Source organism: Hoplias malabaricus, chromosome 5 (assembly GCF_029633855.1).
Source record: "Hoplias malabaricus isolate fHopMal1 chromosome 5, fHopMal1.hap1, whole genome shotgun sequence".
NCBI lineage: Eukaryota > Metazoa > Chordata > Actinopteri > Characiformes > Erythrinidae > Hoplias > Hoplias malabaricus.
In genome coordinates, this window is record NC_089804.1 from 57,169,877 (window position 1) to 57,188,806 (window position 18,930).

At 45.5% G+C, this 18,930-nt stretch overlaps 1 protein-coding gene across 3 annotated transcripts in view; it reads right to left on the reverse strand.

The window, feature by feature from the left end:
* Positions 1-18,930, reverse strand: part of LOC136696512 (nuclear receptor coactivator 3-like) — an 89,727-nt gene that overhangs the window by 18,810 nt on the left and 51,987 nt on the right. For all 3 annotated transcript variants that reach the window (XM_066670975.1, XM_066670976.1, XM_066670977.1), the window contains 3 exons: positions 15,973-16,023; positions 9,055-9,159; positions 6,757-6,917 (listed from right to left, as the gene is read on the reverse strand). In XM_066670975.1, coding sequence (XP_066527072.1) covers positions 6,757-6,917; positions 9,055-9,140 — 247 coding nt within the window. In that variant the 5' untranslated portion in view covers positions 9,141-9,159; positions 15,973-16,023. The remainder of the gene's footprint in view (positions 1-6,756; positions 6,918-9,054; positions 9,160-15,972; positions 16,024-18,930) is intronic.

An 18,930-nucleotide genomic window follows, 5' to 3' on the forward strand; every position in this document is an offset into this window, starting at 1 on the left:
AAAGTACACAGTAACTTCATGAAGATAAAATAATCCTACAACAGAGAGGAGAGAGAATAAGAGAGTAAGAATGGACAGTAAGAGGGAGAGTGAGTGAGAGAGAGAGAGAGAGAGAGAGAGAGAGAGAGAGAGAGAGAGAGAGAGTGAGAGAGACAGTGAGAGGGAGAGAGAGCAAGAGAGAGACAGTGAGAGAGAGAGAGAAAGAGAGAACGAGAGAGAGAGACAGTGAGAGAGAGAGAGAGAGAAAGAGAGAACGAGAGAGAGAGACAGTGAGAGAGAGAGAGAGAGAGAGAGAGACAGTGAGAGAGAGAGAGAGAGAGAGAGAGACAGAGAGAGAGAGTGAAAGAGAGAGAGAGACAGTGAGAGAGAGAGAGACAGTGAGAGAGAGAGAGAGTGAAAGAGAGAGAGAGAGAGAGAGAGAGAGACAGTGAGAGAGAGAGAGAGTGAAAGAGAGAGAGAGAGAGACAGTGAGAGAGAGAGAGAGAGAAAGAGAGAGAGAGAGAGAGAGAGTGAAAGAGAGAGAGAGAGAGAGAGAGAGAGACAGTGAGAGAGAGAGAGAGAGTGAAAGAGAGAGAGAGAGAGAGAGAGAGAGAGACAGTGAGAGAGAGAGAGAGTGAAAGAGAGAGAGAGAGAGACAGTGAGAGAGAGAGAGAGAAAGAGAGAGAGAGAGAGAGAGAGACAGTGAGAGAGAGAGAGAGAGAGAGAGAGAGAGTTAAACCCTCTCAAGAGGCTGCGAGGGGGTCCAGCTGGGTCTGACTTTGTGGAGACAGGTTGCCATAGTTACAGGAAGTGAATAATGAAATCTCTCTCTCTCTCTCTCACTGTCTCTCTCTAAATCATTTTAACCTACACTTTAACAAAAAAAAAGAAAATCTAGAGCGGCAGCTCGAATGAAGCTCAACACATTTTACTGTTCAGTTAGAAAACAATCCGACTGGACTCTCCAGCTGTGAAAACATGCGCGTCAATGCTGTCAGAGCGCTCGGACTCATCCTGAATCACCTCAGAGTACACAGTTCCACTGCTCCACAGCATAGTGCTCAGTTTTTAAGGTGCATTTACACAGTTATTACTAAAAATTACAGCCCTAAATGTTCTCTCCGTTTTCCACAAGTGAACACAGTTCTGAGACTTAACGAAACATCTGTGACCTGCTAAAAACACCACAAGGATCAAACCCCACAGCAGTGTTCTCCCCCTGTGTAAACAGCCCCTGTTCAGAACGCCCGCTTTCAGCACCTGTTCCTTTAAATGATAATGAGCCGCTCGCTGTTCACCCCGACCCCGAGCGCACAGCAGTGAGGAGCGAGGAGCAGAAGCTCTGGTTTTTAGCTGTTTTCCCTCTGACCTCTGCTCTTCAGAAGCGGAGTGAAGTCAAAGACAAATCTCGTTTTATCTTGTTTTCTGTCTTAGACAAACCACAAAGATCAGACGGTGGTTTCCCGATGTGTGGGTTGGTGGGTTTCAGATCCCTATGTTAATGCGCACATGCTCTCAGAGGGTTTTTTTTTTTCATAAAAAAATTAACTTTTTAATGTAAAGTGGGTCAAATGTTTCTTCTTCATTGGACCACTTTTCTTCCCCTGGCTCTGTTTAATGTTTCAGTACAAAAAGAACAGAGAGACGACATGGTGTTTAATCAAGTAACATCCATTACTGAAACTGTAGCTTCGCGTCGCTCCACGGACCCCCACAGAGCAGGTGATGGTTTGGATGGTGGACTATACACTGACGTGGTGGTGGTGTGTTAGTGTGTGTTGTGCTGGTGTAGAGTGGATCAGACACAGCAGTGCTGCTGGAGTTTAAACCCTGTGTCCACTCTCTGTCCACTCTGTGAGACACTCCTCCCTCGTTGGTCCACCTTGTAGATGTAGAGTCAGAGACAGTAGCTCGTCTGTCGCTGCACAGTGTGTGTCGCTCGTCCTCTAGTCCTTCATCAGTGACACAGGACGGTGTCGGCTGGATGTTTTTGATTGGTGGACTATTATCAGTCCAGCAGTGACACTGTAGGTCTATTCCAAAACATAGTGAGCCGTCTACACAGAGAGCATTTCACGTCAAAGTGTGGACGCTCGCGACTCTTAGACACCTCATTACGTTGCCTGCTGAGATGCCCTAATCTGGCATGGAACCGTTCTTCAGCTGTGAAGGCAATCCCATGGTGCAAAGCAAGCACAACCCCTGTCTATTTCTCTCTTCTCCCAGAGGAAAAATAACTAAAATCGAGATAAAAACTGGAAGAGCAGAACCCATCGCGCTGAAGTGCTAGGGCGACACTAGCCGCTGAGGGAAGTAAACACCGGTTGCGTGCGGTGGGTGGGAACAAGCCGTGACATAATTGCTCTGTAACTAGAGGGCCTCAGTAATCTGCCTCACAAGAACACACGACCGTTACAACCCTGCCGACTTAAACAGCTGTCTACGCAGTCAGTGCAGGATGCTACACTGTCAAAAACTGTGCCTGCATTTGGAAGCTCCTCCATCAAACAGATCTGATGCATTCGACTAACTGCAGTTAAGACTAACTTCACAATAAGATAATATTACTGTCACCACAGTGCACACAATACAGGCACATGTCTATTCTTTACACATGGCCAACGCACCCTCAAACCCCGCACCACATACACTGATCCATTACTACTCTATCACTGGAGTAATGAACACAGCCCACTCCTGCACCTGCACACCGTGGGGCTCAGCTGCTTGTGTCTGACTGGTTCCCACACAGACGCATGCAGCACAGAGTGGACGGGAGAAAGAGCAGAAGCCAAAGAGGTTGTTTTAACCAGTGTGTGTCCCCTGAAGTGTCCCTCTGCTCGCATTATTTTACACAGCAACTGACCTCCATTTCTCTATTTATTTGAGTCTATTTCTTCGTAGACTCGTTTGTGGTGGTTTTTTTGTGTCTTAACATTAGTCCAGCTCTTTTGGAAGTTGAGAGAGAAGCTTTAAAAGCACAGACAGATTACTGTTCACTGTTAGCACTATCGTGGTGCTCTTTGTAGGACCTCTTTATTACAGGCCCTTAAGAAGCTTTGGTGCTTCACATCATGGTTTACATGGTTTTATTTTGTATGAAGTTACAGTGTAGGAAAATGTAGAAATGACAGAATTAAAAAAGAAAAGTATGACAGAATTATAGTTATAAAACATTAAGTGATTATTTAGTTATTTGTAAAACTGATGAGGACATTCATCCGGCACGGTGGCACAGCAGGTAGTGTCGCAGTCACACAGTTCCAGGGTCCTGGAGGTTGTGGGTTCGATTCCCGCTCCGGGTGACTGTCTGTGAGGAGTGTGGTGTGTTCTCCCTGTGTCCGCGTGGGTTTCCTCCGGGTGCTCCGGTTTCCTCCCAAGGTCCAAAAACACACGTTGGTAGGTGGATTGGAGACTCAAAAGTGTCTGTGTGGTGTGTGAATGTGTGTGTGTGTTTGTCACCCTGTGAAGGACTGGCGCCCCCTCCAGGGTGTATTCCTGCCTTGCGCCCAATGATTCCAGGTAGGCTCTGGACCCACCACGACCCGGAACTGGATAAGGGTTACAGATAATGAATGAATGAATGAATTCAGCAGATAACACCTGCATAATTTGTAAATAATTCTAGATGTTTCTAAGACTGAAAAGACCAAGGTTTCATTGTTTTAAATAATCAGTTATTTGTTCTGTATAACAGTTTGGTTAAAAACAAGACAGCTGAGTTTACCCAACACTTTCATACCACTGTAAATCTTCACACCACTTCCCTTCACAGTAATATTTCAAAGACATGACACAAATTTGGACGACCTGAGCTTTAGCTTCAGTTCCGCTTTGGCTATTTAAAGTGGAATGGCTTCATTCTGCTAGCAATAAAAGGGAAATATAATACACTGAATTACATAGGTCCCTATTCTTGGCGTGAGTCGATGTAAAATATATAAACCGTCCATACTTAATGTGAGTAGACCCCTCAACAGACCACAGTAGTAACATTAATACTATCCACAAACTCTGTCTGGCGTATGTAGTAGCACTTGAAAGCAGCTGACAAACTGATTGAATAATTTATATATTTTTGTGTTACTATGGAATAAACACCACACCAAATTATACATAATGTAATCCACTGCCAACTATTTTAGAATTGATTTTTACTGATTAGTTTTCACAGCTCTAGATCCAGCCACTTAAAAGCATCTACTCACGATGTAGCAGCGTTCCCTGAAATAATGAAGTGCAAATCTGCAACCAGATTAAGTTTCACTGTGGTCCAATGAGGCCGTAATGAGGCAGTTTACAGCTTTAACACATTTACTCAGTGTCTGGCTTCACACCAATATCGTATTTATGATCCTCACTCCTGCAGCCTGTGTGGACACTCACCCAACTTCGGCACATTTACAACACTGCTAATAAGAACTTGTGCCTGGAGCTCATGGTCAGCAATTCTGTTTTTCCTTGTCTTCTTCACCGATTTAGTATTGGCTTCATTGAGAGAGGAGGTCCAGGTCCTCAAACGAAGCTCCAGCTTGACTAGCTGCGCATGTCAGTATTATTTTGTCAGATATGAAGACAAATTAAGATCTTTCCTTTGCAGAACGAAGCCTCAGCTCCAGAATCAGGCTTCAGTCTCAGCAGTGTACATTCAATTTATCCACAATCAAAGTGTGGGAGAACACACCACACTCCTCACAGACAGTCACCCGGAGGAAACCCACGCAGACACAGAGAGAACACACCACACTCCTCACAGACAGTCACCCGGAGGAAACCCACGCAGACACAGAGAGAACACACCACACTCCTCACAGACAGTCACCCGGAGGAAACCCACGCAGACACAGAGAGAACACACCACACTCCTCACAGACAGTCACCCGGAGGAAACCCACGCAGACACAGAGAGAACACACCACACTCCTCACAGACAGTCACCCGGAGGAAACCCACGCAGACACAGAGAGAACACACCACACTCCTCACAGACAGTCACCCGGAGGAAACCCACGCAGACACAGAGAGAACACACCACACTCCTCACAGACAGTCACCCGGAGGAAACCCACGCAGACACAGAGAGAACACACCACACTCCTCACAGACAGTCACCCGGAGAAAACCCACACAGACACAGGGATAACACACCACAGTCCTCACAGACAGTCACCCAGAGGAAACCCACGCAGACACAGGGAGAACACACCACACTCCTCATAGACAGTCACCCGGAGGAAACCCACGCAGACACAGGGAGAACACACCAGAATCAGGTTTCAGTCTCAGCAGTGTACATTCAATTTATCCACAATCATCCGAATTCCTCGCTCTGTGAATGGTCCATAGCACACATGTAATTACACATTTCCACCAGAGAGGTCTCCAAGTCCCTGAAGATTAATAAACACTAAATAACGTTAATATCGTACGTATTAAATATTTACATTTAGGTATTTAGCACTTATCAGATGCTCTTATCCAGAATGACTTGTGTTAGGAGTCTTGCCCAAGTTCTCATTGGTGTAGTGCTGTCTGCTTATGTAGACCAGGTATTGAACCCTTGCCTGCCGTGTTGAAATCAGCGGTATTCCTCAGTATACTACACCAACCATGTGTATGAATATGTGTGTACTCATCTTGAACATTATGTGCACTTAACAAAAATAATTATCTGTACCTTACAAATAAGTTATTCTGATTCTCGTGAAATTATCTCATGTCAAATAAATGTTAATGGTACTTCCACCAACAAGTCATTCAGTCAGTCCTGGGCTGTGTTCTGGCTGGACCTCTCCCTGGATCCGCAGAGAAAATGATAGCAGAGCCAATAAGACAGAAATGAGAAAGCATTATAATTAAGTTGTCACGCTAAAAGAGACCCAAAAAGTCTTAATGTGAATCAACCCACTTTAAACTACTCCAGATCTCCACGCTGGGGCTTCTGAAAATCACAAACAAGAAATGCTCTAATAATGCTGAGGTTTAATATTGAACCTGGTGGAACAATTGAAATGGGCGATATGAAAATGGATGTAAAAATGGATGTGGCATGTCTAGTGCGCTTTTACAACCACAAATTAATATACAATATTGAGAAAATGTAATATATATTATGTATAAAAGTATATTCATTCATTATCTGTAACCCTTATCCAGTTCAGGGTCGTGGTGTGTCCAGAGACTACCTGGAATCACTGGGCACAAGGCGGGAATACACCCTGGAGGGGGCCCCAGTCCTTCACAGGGCAACACACACTCACACATTCACTCACACACTCACACCTACGGACAATTTTGAATCGCCAATCCACCTACCAACGTGTGTTTTTGGAGCGTGGGAGGAAACCAGAGCACCCGGAGGAAACCCACACAGACACAGGGAGAACACACCACACTCCTCACAGACAGTCACCCGGAGGAAACCCACGCAGACACAGAGAGAACACACCGCACTCCTCACAGACAGTCACCCGGAGGAAACCCACGCAGACACAGAGAGAACACACCACACTCCTCACAGACAGTCACCCGGAGCGGGAATCGAACCCACAACCTCAAGGTCCCTGGAGCTGTGTGACTGTGACACTACATGCTGCACCACTGTGCCGCCCAATCCCTAAATGATAGGGAGAGGAGGTCCTACACGATGGTGACCATGTTTAAAATCTGTTTAGTACAATATCTCTGACACCTCCAGGCCACTGTGTGTCAGTATAATGACAAAACCATGACACATTCTCTGGGAGAAGAAACGTTTACAAGGTGACGCTAACAGACCTTGCTCTTTAATCTGGCGAATCTGCCGCACCGTCTCCTTGAGGATGGCACACTTGTCCGGCTTCACGTTGAAGCTGTCAATGTCACTGAGGTTCGCAGAGATGAGCTCAGCTAGCTCCTCGATATATTTACTCTCCTGCTCCCGCCGACGCTTGTCACACCTGTAGGGGGCGCAAGAGAGCATCAGTATATTACTCTTATACTACCTTAAAATTCCAGGAAGTTTTGAAGGTGTGTGGCTTTGTTGTACGTGGATGAAACAGTGTGTTTCCCCACAGATATCGTTCTGATCTAACAGCTGAGCACTGTATACACAACAGGACATTTCCTGTAAGCGTCTTCCCTTTTCGTACCCAAGAAAGAGGCAATTACAAAAGTCATTGCCAGTCGGATTCATAGGTAAATACGTTCCCTAAGAGTTTAAACACTTCCTTGACTCTGTCTTCTTGTCTTTTAGGAAATCGCTGGATTGGCTGAAAAAAGTAATGAGAGGAAAGAGACTTGTTTTTATTGTTGTTACCTTCTCTTTTTGCTCTTTGGACAAATGATGATAAAAATCCCAATCAAAATGTGATGTATATCTTTAATCACTAGCGTTGGGGTGTAGGATTGACCGGGAATTTTGGTGGCTGCAGGTAGGAAGAGAGTGGGGTGGACCTTATGTGAACCTCTAAAGGATATTTCACATCTTGTGTATGATTATAATAATTAATATTAATCACAGTGTTGTGAATTCGTGGACTGTTTTTCCTGTAAAACGCCTGATGATCACAAAAAAAAAGCCTGCAGGCTTCTAAACCATGAATTAACCCCTAATATCACATCATATGTTTCCACCTCAACCACCAATGCATGAAAAGACTGCACTAGTCTTCGATTTCTCATCAACGTCGGTAGCATTAGCAGATACATCGGTAGAAAACGTGTACTTAGCTGTTTACCACCATTAGCCATGCTCCCTTTGCCCAAAATATCAAAGCTACAAGCCTGGGGGCTCTACATATTAAATCTCTAAGAAGGTGGGATAACTGACAATGCAAGTTTATGTTCAAGGCCTACTGCACAATATTCTGTTTTTAAAATCTCATTTAACGTGAAATGGGATTTACACAAACCCTGTAAATCACACTGATACACCAGTCTCTCACCCTCCTCTGGACTGAAGGGAAGTGGAGGAAATGATGCTTAAACTAACACCATAGAAGATACACTGGACGATCACAGGACCCCCACAGAGCAGGTGTGATGTGGTGGTGGATCATTCTCAGCGCTGCAGTGACACTGACGTGGTGGTGGTGTGTTAGTGTGTGCTGTGCTGGTGTAGAGTGGATCAGACACAGCAGTGCTGCTGGAGTTTTTAAACCCCTCAGTGTCTGGACCGAGAACAGTCCACCGACCAAAAACATCCAGCCGACAGCGTCCTGTGTCACTGATGAAGGACTAGAGGACGAGCGACACACACTGTGCAGCGACAGATGAGCTACTGTCTCTAACTTTACATCTACAAGGTGGACCAACGAGGGAGGAGCATCTTAACAGGTGGGAGGCACAGTGTTTAAGAACTCCAGCAGCACTGCTGTGTCTGATCCACTCGTACCAGCGAAACCCACTAATGGCACGCTTTTCCGCTGCATGATCCCTACCTGACATGACCTGGCTCTGCTCTTTTGCTTTTCCATTAGGAAAACCTCGTACCTGGCCCATGGAACCAGGGACTTAAAAAGAACCGGGTTCCATGGGCCAGGTATGAGATTTTCCTAATAAGAATGAAACTTCAACCAAATCTTACCTGTTCCGTATGGTTCCTGACCAGCAGGTGTGCTCCAGAGAGAATGGACAGTGTAGAAACAAGGAACGTGTCCCTAGTCCCTAATCCAGTGATCGATCAGTGTACAACAGTGGCTATAAACACAGCCCCCAAATGCTAATTAAGTGAAAGTGAATCATCTGAATCTGACTCTGACTCTTTTAAATGAACACTTTTGAAAGGTTCCCGTCGTGTCTCTTCTATCCCGGCAGTCCTGATTCACCCAGAAATACGTCACATTTAGAAATTAAACCCTGTCTGAATTTATATTTCCTGTTAAAATGCTAAGCTCTATCTGTGTGTTCAGTGTGATTTTCAGTAGTGCTGCAAAGCCTATCCAAACCTGTCCATAGCAACAGTTGCTATGAAGGAACAAGTAAATGGGCAAAGCATGGTTATACCAATATTGCCCCAAAATTATACATCTGTGATATTTACTCGCGAAAACAGAGCAAATAAACAAATCATAAATGTCCGAGTGTAAATCTTACCCCAGGCCTGGCGTGTCACAGGTGGACAGCTTGCGTTTGCGATCGGAACACAGCGGCTCCATGGAGTTCTCCCCCACTCCACTCATCTTGTAAACATATCAGCACCTGGATGGACAGACACACAGAGGAGAGCGTAAAATATTCGCTAAAGCATTTTCAAACGATTCAGCCTCTAATACCCTCCCCACAGGGCAAGAAACAGCTCCTAAAATAGCCTCAATATCCTCCAAAAGAAGGCCTTTCTTTTACAGCTCAGTCTCCATTCCTAACCATATTTAAGGCTGCACCAATCATGCAGCACTGTGCTGGCAGCAGGCTAACCGCGTGCTGTAGTGGGCACATGACCACCATAACTGCCTATTTGTTGTTTCCTTTTTTGCTATGAGAACAGAGCGAAGCGTAGCATGATTTAAAGCAGAATGGGGAAGCTCCGCTCGCACGGCACTTCAGTTTAATCAAAGCACAAAGAGCAATACTGAGCTTTCGAGTGCATTTTTGCCGCTTGCTGCAAGCGCCATTCCACTTGTGTGAAATGCTCCCATTGTGTGGCATCCATGATTGGTATGGAACTATCAAAAACGTAACAGAAACCTTCTGTCTGCTGCTATGCCTCATGACCTCTGGTAAAAACAAGCTTGCCTTAGCCTAATTTCTGATGCTGCCATTTTATATACAGAGTTATAGGAAGGGTAGGGGTTAAAGGAGCCTCATGCAGTGGATAGACTTAATACTAAAGTGTTAAACATTGTAAAAACTTTTGGTATTTTTTTTTTTTTGCACTTTTACCACCTTATCTCTGACTCTTCAAACACATTACACTATCACTAGGTTAAAAGTGCATCAATTATAAAAGTTGTTTATTTTTAACAAATAAAATTAAGCTCGTCACTGAACGCCTGGAACATTCTTTCTTTGTCCTTTTGTCTCTTAAATTATAGTTCAAATACTTTAAAGGAGGGTCCTGGAGGTTGTGGGTTCGATTCCCGCTTCGGGTGACTGTCTGTGAGGAGTGTGGTGTGTTCTCCCTGTGTCTGCATGGGTCTCCTCCGGGTGACTGTCTGTGAGGAGTGTGGTGTGTTCTCCCTGTGTCTGCGTGGGTCTCCTCCGGGTGACTGTCTGTGAGGAGTGTGGTGTGTTCTCCCTGTGTCTGCGTGGGTTTCCTCCGGGTGACTGTCTATGAGGAGTGTGGTGTGTTCTCCCTGTGTCTGCGTGGGTTTCCTCTGGGTGACTGTCTGTGAGGAGTGTGGTGTGTTCTCTCTGTGTCTGCGTGGGTTTCCTCCGGGTGACTGACTGCGAGGAGTGTGGTGTGTTCTCCCTGTGTCTGTGTGGGTTTCTTCCGGGTGACTGTCTGTGAGGAGTGTGATGTGTTCTCTATGTGTCCGCATAGGTTTCCTCTCACAGTGCCAAAACACACGTTGGTAGGTGGATTGGCGACTCAAAAGTGTCCGTGAGTGTGTGAGTGAAGGTGTCTGTGTGTCTGTATTGCCCTGTGAAGGACTGGCGCCCCCTCCAGGGTGTATTCCCGCCTTGCGCCCAATTATTCCAGGTAGGCTCTGGACCCACCGTGACCCTGAACTGGATAAGCGCTTACAGAAAATGAATGAATGAATGAATAATTTAAAGGAACACTAGGTAAGATGATAGCATTGCTCATGGGCTCCACTCAAACACTGTAGAATATAGGTCACTTTTACAGCATGGTCCTGAAATCAATGGTGGAGTTACACAGCACAGTTTCTGTTGTGTTGAGCCCAGAGTAGCAATAACAGATGCCTCAATCTCCTTATTACAACTCGGTGCAGCATCACGGCAATTTTGAAGCTGTAATTTTAAGATAAAAATACTACCCAGTGTTGCTTTAACAACATATAGATTAGTTATAACAACTTTTTTGGGAAATGGGGTTTGTATTTATACTTTTTCACATTACAGTAAGCTTTATCCTGAATGTCTCGCTGTATACACACACACACACACACACACACACACTCCCAGCATGCCGCTCAGCAGACTTTCTGACACAGGAATCTATCATTCCATATTTTCCAGCTGATTAGCGAGTGCTGGGCGAGGGGGAGGAACGAGCGCGTGATTGGTCAGTCTGTCTGGTCTATGAGACGCTGATGCAACGGAGAGGTAAACCCTGCTGAGAGGGAGAGAGAGGGATACAGCAAGAGTGTAGACAGAGAGAGCCCTCTCCCCCTTCCCCTGTCTCCTTTCCCTCTCTCCATCTCTCCTCCCATACTCTCCTTCACCGTCTCTCTCACTTCCAGTCTTTCTTCTCTCCCATCTCTCTCAGTCTCCTTCCCTTCTGTTTCCACCTCCCTCCCTCTTCCTCTCTCTACACCTTTCCAGCTTTCCATCTCTCTCTCCTCCTTTCTCTATCAATTAACGTCCGGGTTTCTATCAACCTTTCTCCATCTTTATCCAGGCCCCTTGTCTCTTTCATTCTCCATTTATTTCTCATTCCCCCTCTTCCTTTTTTCTCTCAGTATCTTACTCTGAGATGTCTCTCTCTCTCTCTCTCTCTCTCTCTACACCTCCCTCTCCGTCTCTGTCTGTCTGTTTTCCCCAATTCCTCACTACTGTTGTCTACTTTTCTCTGCTTTTCACTCACTCTCTCAGGGGCTGGCCGCTCTGTACCTTGTCTCCTTGCAGACAGTAAATAAAATGGACGTCCTGATGATGTTCTTATCTTTGAGACGTATTTGTATACGAAATAAAATGCTCTAGTTATTAAGCCGCTATGTACTGCAACAGGTTTCACCACACATTAAAACCACCCCAGTGCATTGACATTAAAAGACAGTTATTAAAACAAAAGCATCATAAAGGGATTTAAGCATCTTTTTTTACATTGCAGTTTACCACATTAGCCTCGAGGCCTACAGCACCCTGTAACAGATGAACATATGCTATTCTGTACGTCCAAATATGTGTGGCCACTGCTTATATTCAGTGAATCCATTTAGAGAGTGACAGGGTGAGTGTATGAGTGACTGGGTTACTGTCTGAAACTATCCACAGGGGTGAGTGACTGAGCGAGTGGAAGGATCTGTCCACTCTCCACGATCTTGAGAGTTAGGCTATAGAGCAGTGGAACTGTGTTCTCAAAGCCTTCGGGATGAGTTCCGACTTAACCACTGCTCTCATGGCTGAATGCCATCAAACCCTCGCAGCAAATGTTCCGTAATCTCCTGTCTAGCCTTCCCAGAAGTGTAGATACACTGTGATGCTGGACTGTGTCATGTCTTCCAGCTCGACCTGTCAGCGGTTTTCAAGGCGATGATGAGCCCTTCTCTAATTGTCATCTGAAGCATCAAGTCATCGTTCCCCAAAGCGGAGACGGCAGGTTTCAGCACACTGCCTCCTTCACAGTCTTGTAGACAGCCTTGCACACCGGAGCAGAGCGAGAATCCAGACAATTTCTCTCAATTAGCCGATCTTTTCTTCAACGCACCTCCCGCTCCACCGTGTACACACTGACATCAGTTGTCACATGTTGGGGGAGAAATGTGCTACGTTTCATTTGCCTTTCAAAAAGCCACAGAGACCCGCTTCTCCCAATTAAAAGACGGGTGGCGTGCGGAGGTTCGGAGCCAACCCCCTCGATGGTGGCGCGGCAGGCTCCAGACGGAGCTTCAGAACTGACACCGGACCTAATTGAGGAGCACAGCTCTGTGGATGAATAAACACGTGCGAGCGCAGTGCTACGAGACGGAACTGAACAAGTGTGCGTCGTCTTGCTATTTACTGAAACGTTCTGTTTGGTGCCTCGTGAGAGTCTTCCCTTGCGGGGTGTTGCTGAAGCTGAGCCTTGGGGATCAAACGCTCACAGATTTCATAGGAATTAAACAATAATCACTCCTGTCTGAGGGATTTCTGATAGAACACCTACATTGGTAATACACTTCTACAACAAGGTCCTGAATCAAGGGGGAAGGAGGGTGGTGCTTGCCTAACCCTCCCTCAAAAGTTACATAGTGCAGTTTCTATGGTGCTGAGCCCAGAGTAGCATTGGCAGAAGCTGTATCCTCCCCATTACAGCTCAATGGAACGCCACGATCCGTTGTGTGAAGCAGGCAGCATTTACAGGCAGCATAGGCACGCTCCTGAGAAATGGACTGTCCCATTCGGAACACAGCATAAGGCAGCGCCCTTATTTCGGCTGAATTCTGAAGGCACTGTGATGTGTCGTTCTCGGGGAAAGGCAATCACATGAGGCAGCACTTCAAAACATAGCAGAAGAAGTCGGGCGGAGGACACGTCTCCTCAAAGTAGTCCTCTTCTCTCGAATCCCGAACTCCTAAAGAGCTAAAGTGAGGAAAAATAGCTGCTGCTACTTCGGAATCCATCCTGTCTCTGAGGTAAATCACAGATAAAAACTGAGGTACATTCAGTATCTTCAGTGATGGACTGGTGCTGTTCAGGGTGCAGGGCTCTAGACTGTGACAAAAATATACATTTGTGTGTAAAACAGTTAATTAACGGGTGGCACGGTGGCACAGCAGGTAGGTGTCGCAGTCACAAAGCTCCAGGGGCCTGGAGGTTGTGGGTTCGATTCCCGCTCCGGGTGACTGTCTGTGAGGAGTGTGGTGTGTTCTCCCTGTGTCTGCATGGGTTTCCTCCGGGTGACTGTCTGTGAGGAGTGTGATGTGTTCTCCCTGTGTCTGCGTGGGTTTCCTCCGGGTGACTGTCTGTGAGGAGTGTGGTGTGTTCTCTCTGTGTCTGCGTGGGTTTCCTGCGGGTGCTCCGGTTTACTTCCACAGGCCAAAAACACACGTTGGTAGGTGGATTGGCGACTCAAAAGTGTCTGTAGGTGTGAGTGTGTGAGTGAATGTGTGAGTGTGTGTCGCCCTGTGAAGGACTGGCGCCCCCTCCAGGGTGTGTTCCCCCCTTGCGCCCAATGACTCCAGGTAGGCTCTGGACCCACTGGACCCCATCCAACTGGATAAGGGTTACAGATAATGAATGAATGAATAAATGAATGAATGAATGAATGAATAGTTAAGTCTGTAATGGCAACAGGCAGCAACTTTAAGAAAAAAAATGTGTCTTTTTACCTTGGAAGGTAAACGATATAATGTGAAGCATCCAATCAAAAGGCCTGCATGTATATGGGATTTGAACCAAAAATGTGACAATGGAAGCAGTAGCTAAGTGGAGCAGACATTGTAACAGGAACAAATCATTTGCAACAAACAAATAAATAAATAGACAAACAAACAAACATGCAACTGCTTTATGACCTATTATTGTTTGTCACAAAAAGCTTTTGGTGCCTTGTATTTTTAATTTAGGAGCCACTGCCTCAAGTTAATCTTTTGGGTGGAGCCCTGAGGTGTGTCCTAACCTTGCTCTCAGTGATTCCAGATCTCTGGACCCACTGCGACCCTGACACTGAATGAACAAACTCTGAAGCTCAAAGAGAAACCCAAATTCTATGTCTGTTATGTCAGAAAAATATCACCTGCGCGGGTCGTCACGATGCCGAGCGCCTGGAAAGCGACCCAGGAAAAGCAATGCCAATTAAGACCAGACTAATCTGTACTGCAATAACATTTCTGTCCAGGTCGTACAGCCCTAATAGAGCTGCTTCCTTCTCCTCTCCTCTCAACAGCACGGTCCTGAGAGAAAGGTCACAAGGAGGTGACGATTTGAAGGAGCAGTCGAGTTTGGTGGAGGTACAGAAAGAGTAGGAGGGTCCTCTTCAGCGCTTCTTCACATGAAGAAAAGAGGAGGGCTGTAATTGCACAGTGGACGAGAGAATGGTTTATTATTCGCCGTCTGAATGCCTCAGGGAAATGGGTCACCTCCAGTCTAGTCAGCACTCTTTCTTCCCCCCCACAGACCGGCCAGCCATCTGAGATCTGAATACAGGTTTTGTAGATTTTCTAACTGCAATTAATTGCTAAATCTATGCTTCTTCTAAAATGATCTCATATGTTTCTGTAGAGGAGATGTGACTCAGAAAAACCCAACACACTGTGTCGTTTACCACATGTGTGTGTGTCTGGGTGAGTGAGTGTGCGAGAGTGTAAATGAGTGAACATACGAGTCCATGTTTGAGTATGTATGGAAGTGAGTGAGTGTGTAAATAAATGATCATGCATGTGGGTGAATTAATGACTGATTGTGAGTATGTGAGTGTGCGAATGAATGAGTCTCTGGGTATGTTTGGACACGAGTGTGTCAATAAGTGTGCGTGAGTTTGTGAGTGAGTGTGTGAATGATTCAATCTGTGAGAGTGAATGAGTGAGGGAGTGTGTGTGTGAGAATGAGCTAGAGTGAGTGAGTGAGTGAGTGAGTATGTGTGCATGTGAGTGGGTGAGTAAATGAGTGAGCTTATGTGAGTGTGTGAATGAGTGAAAGTAAGTAATAATGTGAGTATTTGAGTGTTGGGGGGGTGAGTGAATAAAGGAGTGATCGTGTGAATGCAGGAGTCTATGAGTGAGTGTGTGAGTATGTGTATCCGAACGTGTGAGTGAGTGAGTGAGTGTGTATGTGAGCGAGTAAACGAGTGAGCGTGAGTATGTGTCCATGTGAATGAGTGAGTGAGGCGAGGTGAGTGGATGATGTTTTGTGAGAAGGCGGTGCTGAGCAAACCCCAGAGAAGTGGGCGTGACCTGTTTAGAACTGACAGCTTCAACCCTGTTCTCCTCAGCCATCCGTCTCAGAAATGTTTTTTTAACACAGTGGAGATGAAAAAGATGAGTGTTTGCCCTCTGTACTGAATCACACCTGGACTTTTCCTCCATCTGCTCTCCCTCCCTTTCTCTACCTCTCCCATCACTCCATCCATTTATAGTTGAACAAATAAGACGTCGTCGGGGTCCATGTGTGCACCACCACTTTCCCCAAACCCCGAAACAACTGAAGTGGGCGGAGTCTGGAAAAGTCTCCTCCCACAGCACTCACCTGTTAAGCAGTGTTTAAACTAAGAGCTCCTGCTTCTTCCAGCTTCACATCCTGCAACAGAAGAGAAGAGAAGAGAAGGTAAACCCGGGGTCAGTTCTGTGGGAGTCGCGGAGCTGAAAGAGAAACTGAAATCCATCAGCACAGTTTTCATCAATATCAAACATGTGACCTCCAACGGCCCTTAAACGACAGCAGAGGGCCGCACATGCACGGGGAGATGGAGGAAGTGCATTGATTTTATTTAGTGGGGGGTCAGGCGACACTCAATATCTGCACAAAGCAACACCGCAGGAACAATGCAGTAATGTTTTCACAGTTCACCCCGTAATAAAAGTAGGATAACACATAGAACTGCATGATAATATAATTATGATCATATCCGAGGGCATTAAGATTTGATTTGGATGTGTCTAATGTGTGTAAATGTCCAAGTTTAATTAAAGGAACATATGCTCCCCTTTTTCCACAAGTGAACACAGTTCTGGGTCTTAATAAAATCTCAGTGACCTGCTTTGGTCAAAACACCACAAGGATCGAACCCCACAGCAGCGTTCTCCCCCGGTCTGAATCAGTGGTGGACAGTAACGGAGTAAATGTAATTCATTACTGTACTTAAGTATTTATTTAGTACTTTACGGGAGTATTTTTATTTTGCGGGACATTTTACTTTTAACTTCACTTAGTGCTGGACAATCATCCAACATCAGCATATATCACAATATAACATTGTTTAATAACACTAATAGTAGTTTTAAAAACACATTTTCATTCATTCATTCATTCATTATCTGTAACCCTTATCCAGTTCAGGGTCACGGTGGGTCTGGTGCCTACCTGGAATCATTGGGCACAAGACAGGAACACACCCTGGAGGGGGCGCCAGTCCTTCACAGGGCAACACACACACTCACACCTACGGACACTTTTTTTTGAGTCGCCAATCCCCCTACCAACGTGTGTTTTTGGACTGTGGGAGGAAACCGGAGCACCCAGAGGAAACCCACACAGACACAGAGAGAACACACCACACTCCTCACAGACAGTCACCCGGAGGAAACCCACACAGACACAGAGAGAACACACCACACTCCTCACAGACAGTCACCCGGAGGAAACCGACGCAGACACAGAGAGAACACACCACACTCCTCACAGACAGTCACCCGGAGGAAACCCACGCAGACACAGGGAGAACACACCACACTCCTCACAGACAGTCACCCGGAGCGGGAATTGAACCCACAACCTCCAGCCCCTGGAGCTGTGTGACTGCGACACTAACCTACTGCACCACCGTGCCGCCCCTAAAACACATTTTCAATATTTCAGTATACGTTGTTTACAGCATCAGTCACTGACGGTGATTAAAGGGCGCTGCCGTCAATTCTCTGCACAAGCCAAGGTTTTCTTTTTATTTGATGATGATGCCATGAGCCCTGTCAGTTCTTGGCAGGTTTTCTGTGGTTTATCGTTCACATCGATAACGGAATTATATTGTTTTGACCAAATTTAAGAAATATATTGTGATATAAATTTGGTCCAGCTCTAACTCCACTACATTTCTTACTTTTTACTCCACTACATTATTAGAAACCTGTCGTATAATAAGTGTTTTAAGTGAATAAGTGAATAATCAGGTTACAGTAAACACTTAAAGGCTAAGCAGCAGCTCTATGAAAGTGTCACACAAATAAATACAGTGGTTGAGTTCCTAACTTGTGTTTATTGATCGTCAGAAAACATGTTATTTCTTACTAATTGAAGGAATAAGGTTTAAAAGACAAACCCCTGGTATCGCCATGCACCTTCAGCTCGCCCCGACCCTGAGTGCACAGCAGTGAGCAGCGAGGAGCAGAAGCTCTGTTTAACCTCATCCTTGAGCTCACACCGTAATTGGAGAGACTCAGAAAAGGGGGCGGGGCAAATCTACAGCCTCTGCATTCACAGAAAATGTTTCTGGTGTTTTACATGTTATAGATATTTCTGAATTAGTCAAAAAAAATATCAATATCCCGTCAGTCTCTCTCCGTCTCTCCCTCCCCTCTCACACACACAAGGCACACACAAGGGAGGGAGAGCAGCTGGCTGTGAACATAGGGAAAGGTACAGCGTGTTTGAGGAGAAAATGAGCATGAATGATTTAGGACTGGAGGAGGAGGAGGAGGAGGACGGCTCTCATGACTAATGATGTTTATGTGTGAGAGATCCATTAGGCAGCTGTTTACAAGCATGAAGAGTCACTGTCAGAGAGAGAGAGAGAGAGAGAGAGAGAGAGATCAGAAAACAGGAGAGAGAGCATTGCTTCTTCCTGCTTATATTCTTCTACCTGTCTTCCCATGTCTGGACCTGCATTCCATCTCTCTCTCTCTCTCTCTCTCTCTCTCTCTCTCTCTCTCTACACCTCCAAAGTTCAGTCTCAGAAGTTGGTTTTGCATGTTCTGTTTCTGCTGATGTGAGTTAACCCTGGGGTCCAATGTCAAGAGAAACACGAGAATCTTTGCTGTTTCTCCTTTTGTATCTTTTTCGTTTTTCATAAAGTCCCCATCTCTTTTTAGACCCAAAGCGCTGAGTTGTGTTCTCGCAGCTGAAGGATGGAAGCTTGTGGATTTATTCAGAAATGAAAGGAGATCTCAGAATTGAGAGCGAGTGATTTCTCTGTTCTCAGAAATAACCCCTCAATGTCTTTTTTCACTGGAAATTAAATCAACGAAAGGCGTTCTTTGCTTACTTTCTGTTTAAAGTTCATACGAGATGTACCTATTTATATTTTTATGATATCGTAGTGTCTCAATACTGTATATAAACAAGTGTGTGTGTGTGTGTGTGTGTGTGTTTCCTTGAGTGTCACTGTTCTGTACAATTCAAGGGCAGAGTTAGTTTTCAGTGAGATTATCAATGTGAGCTGAAGGACAATAAGTAGAAGAATGATCCGTTGGGTGTGTGTGTGTGTGTGTGTGT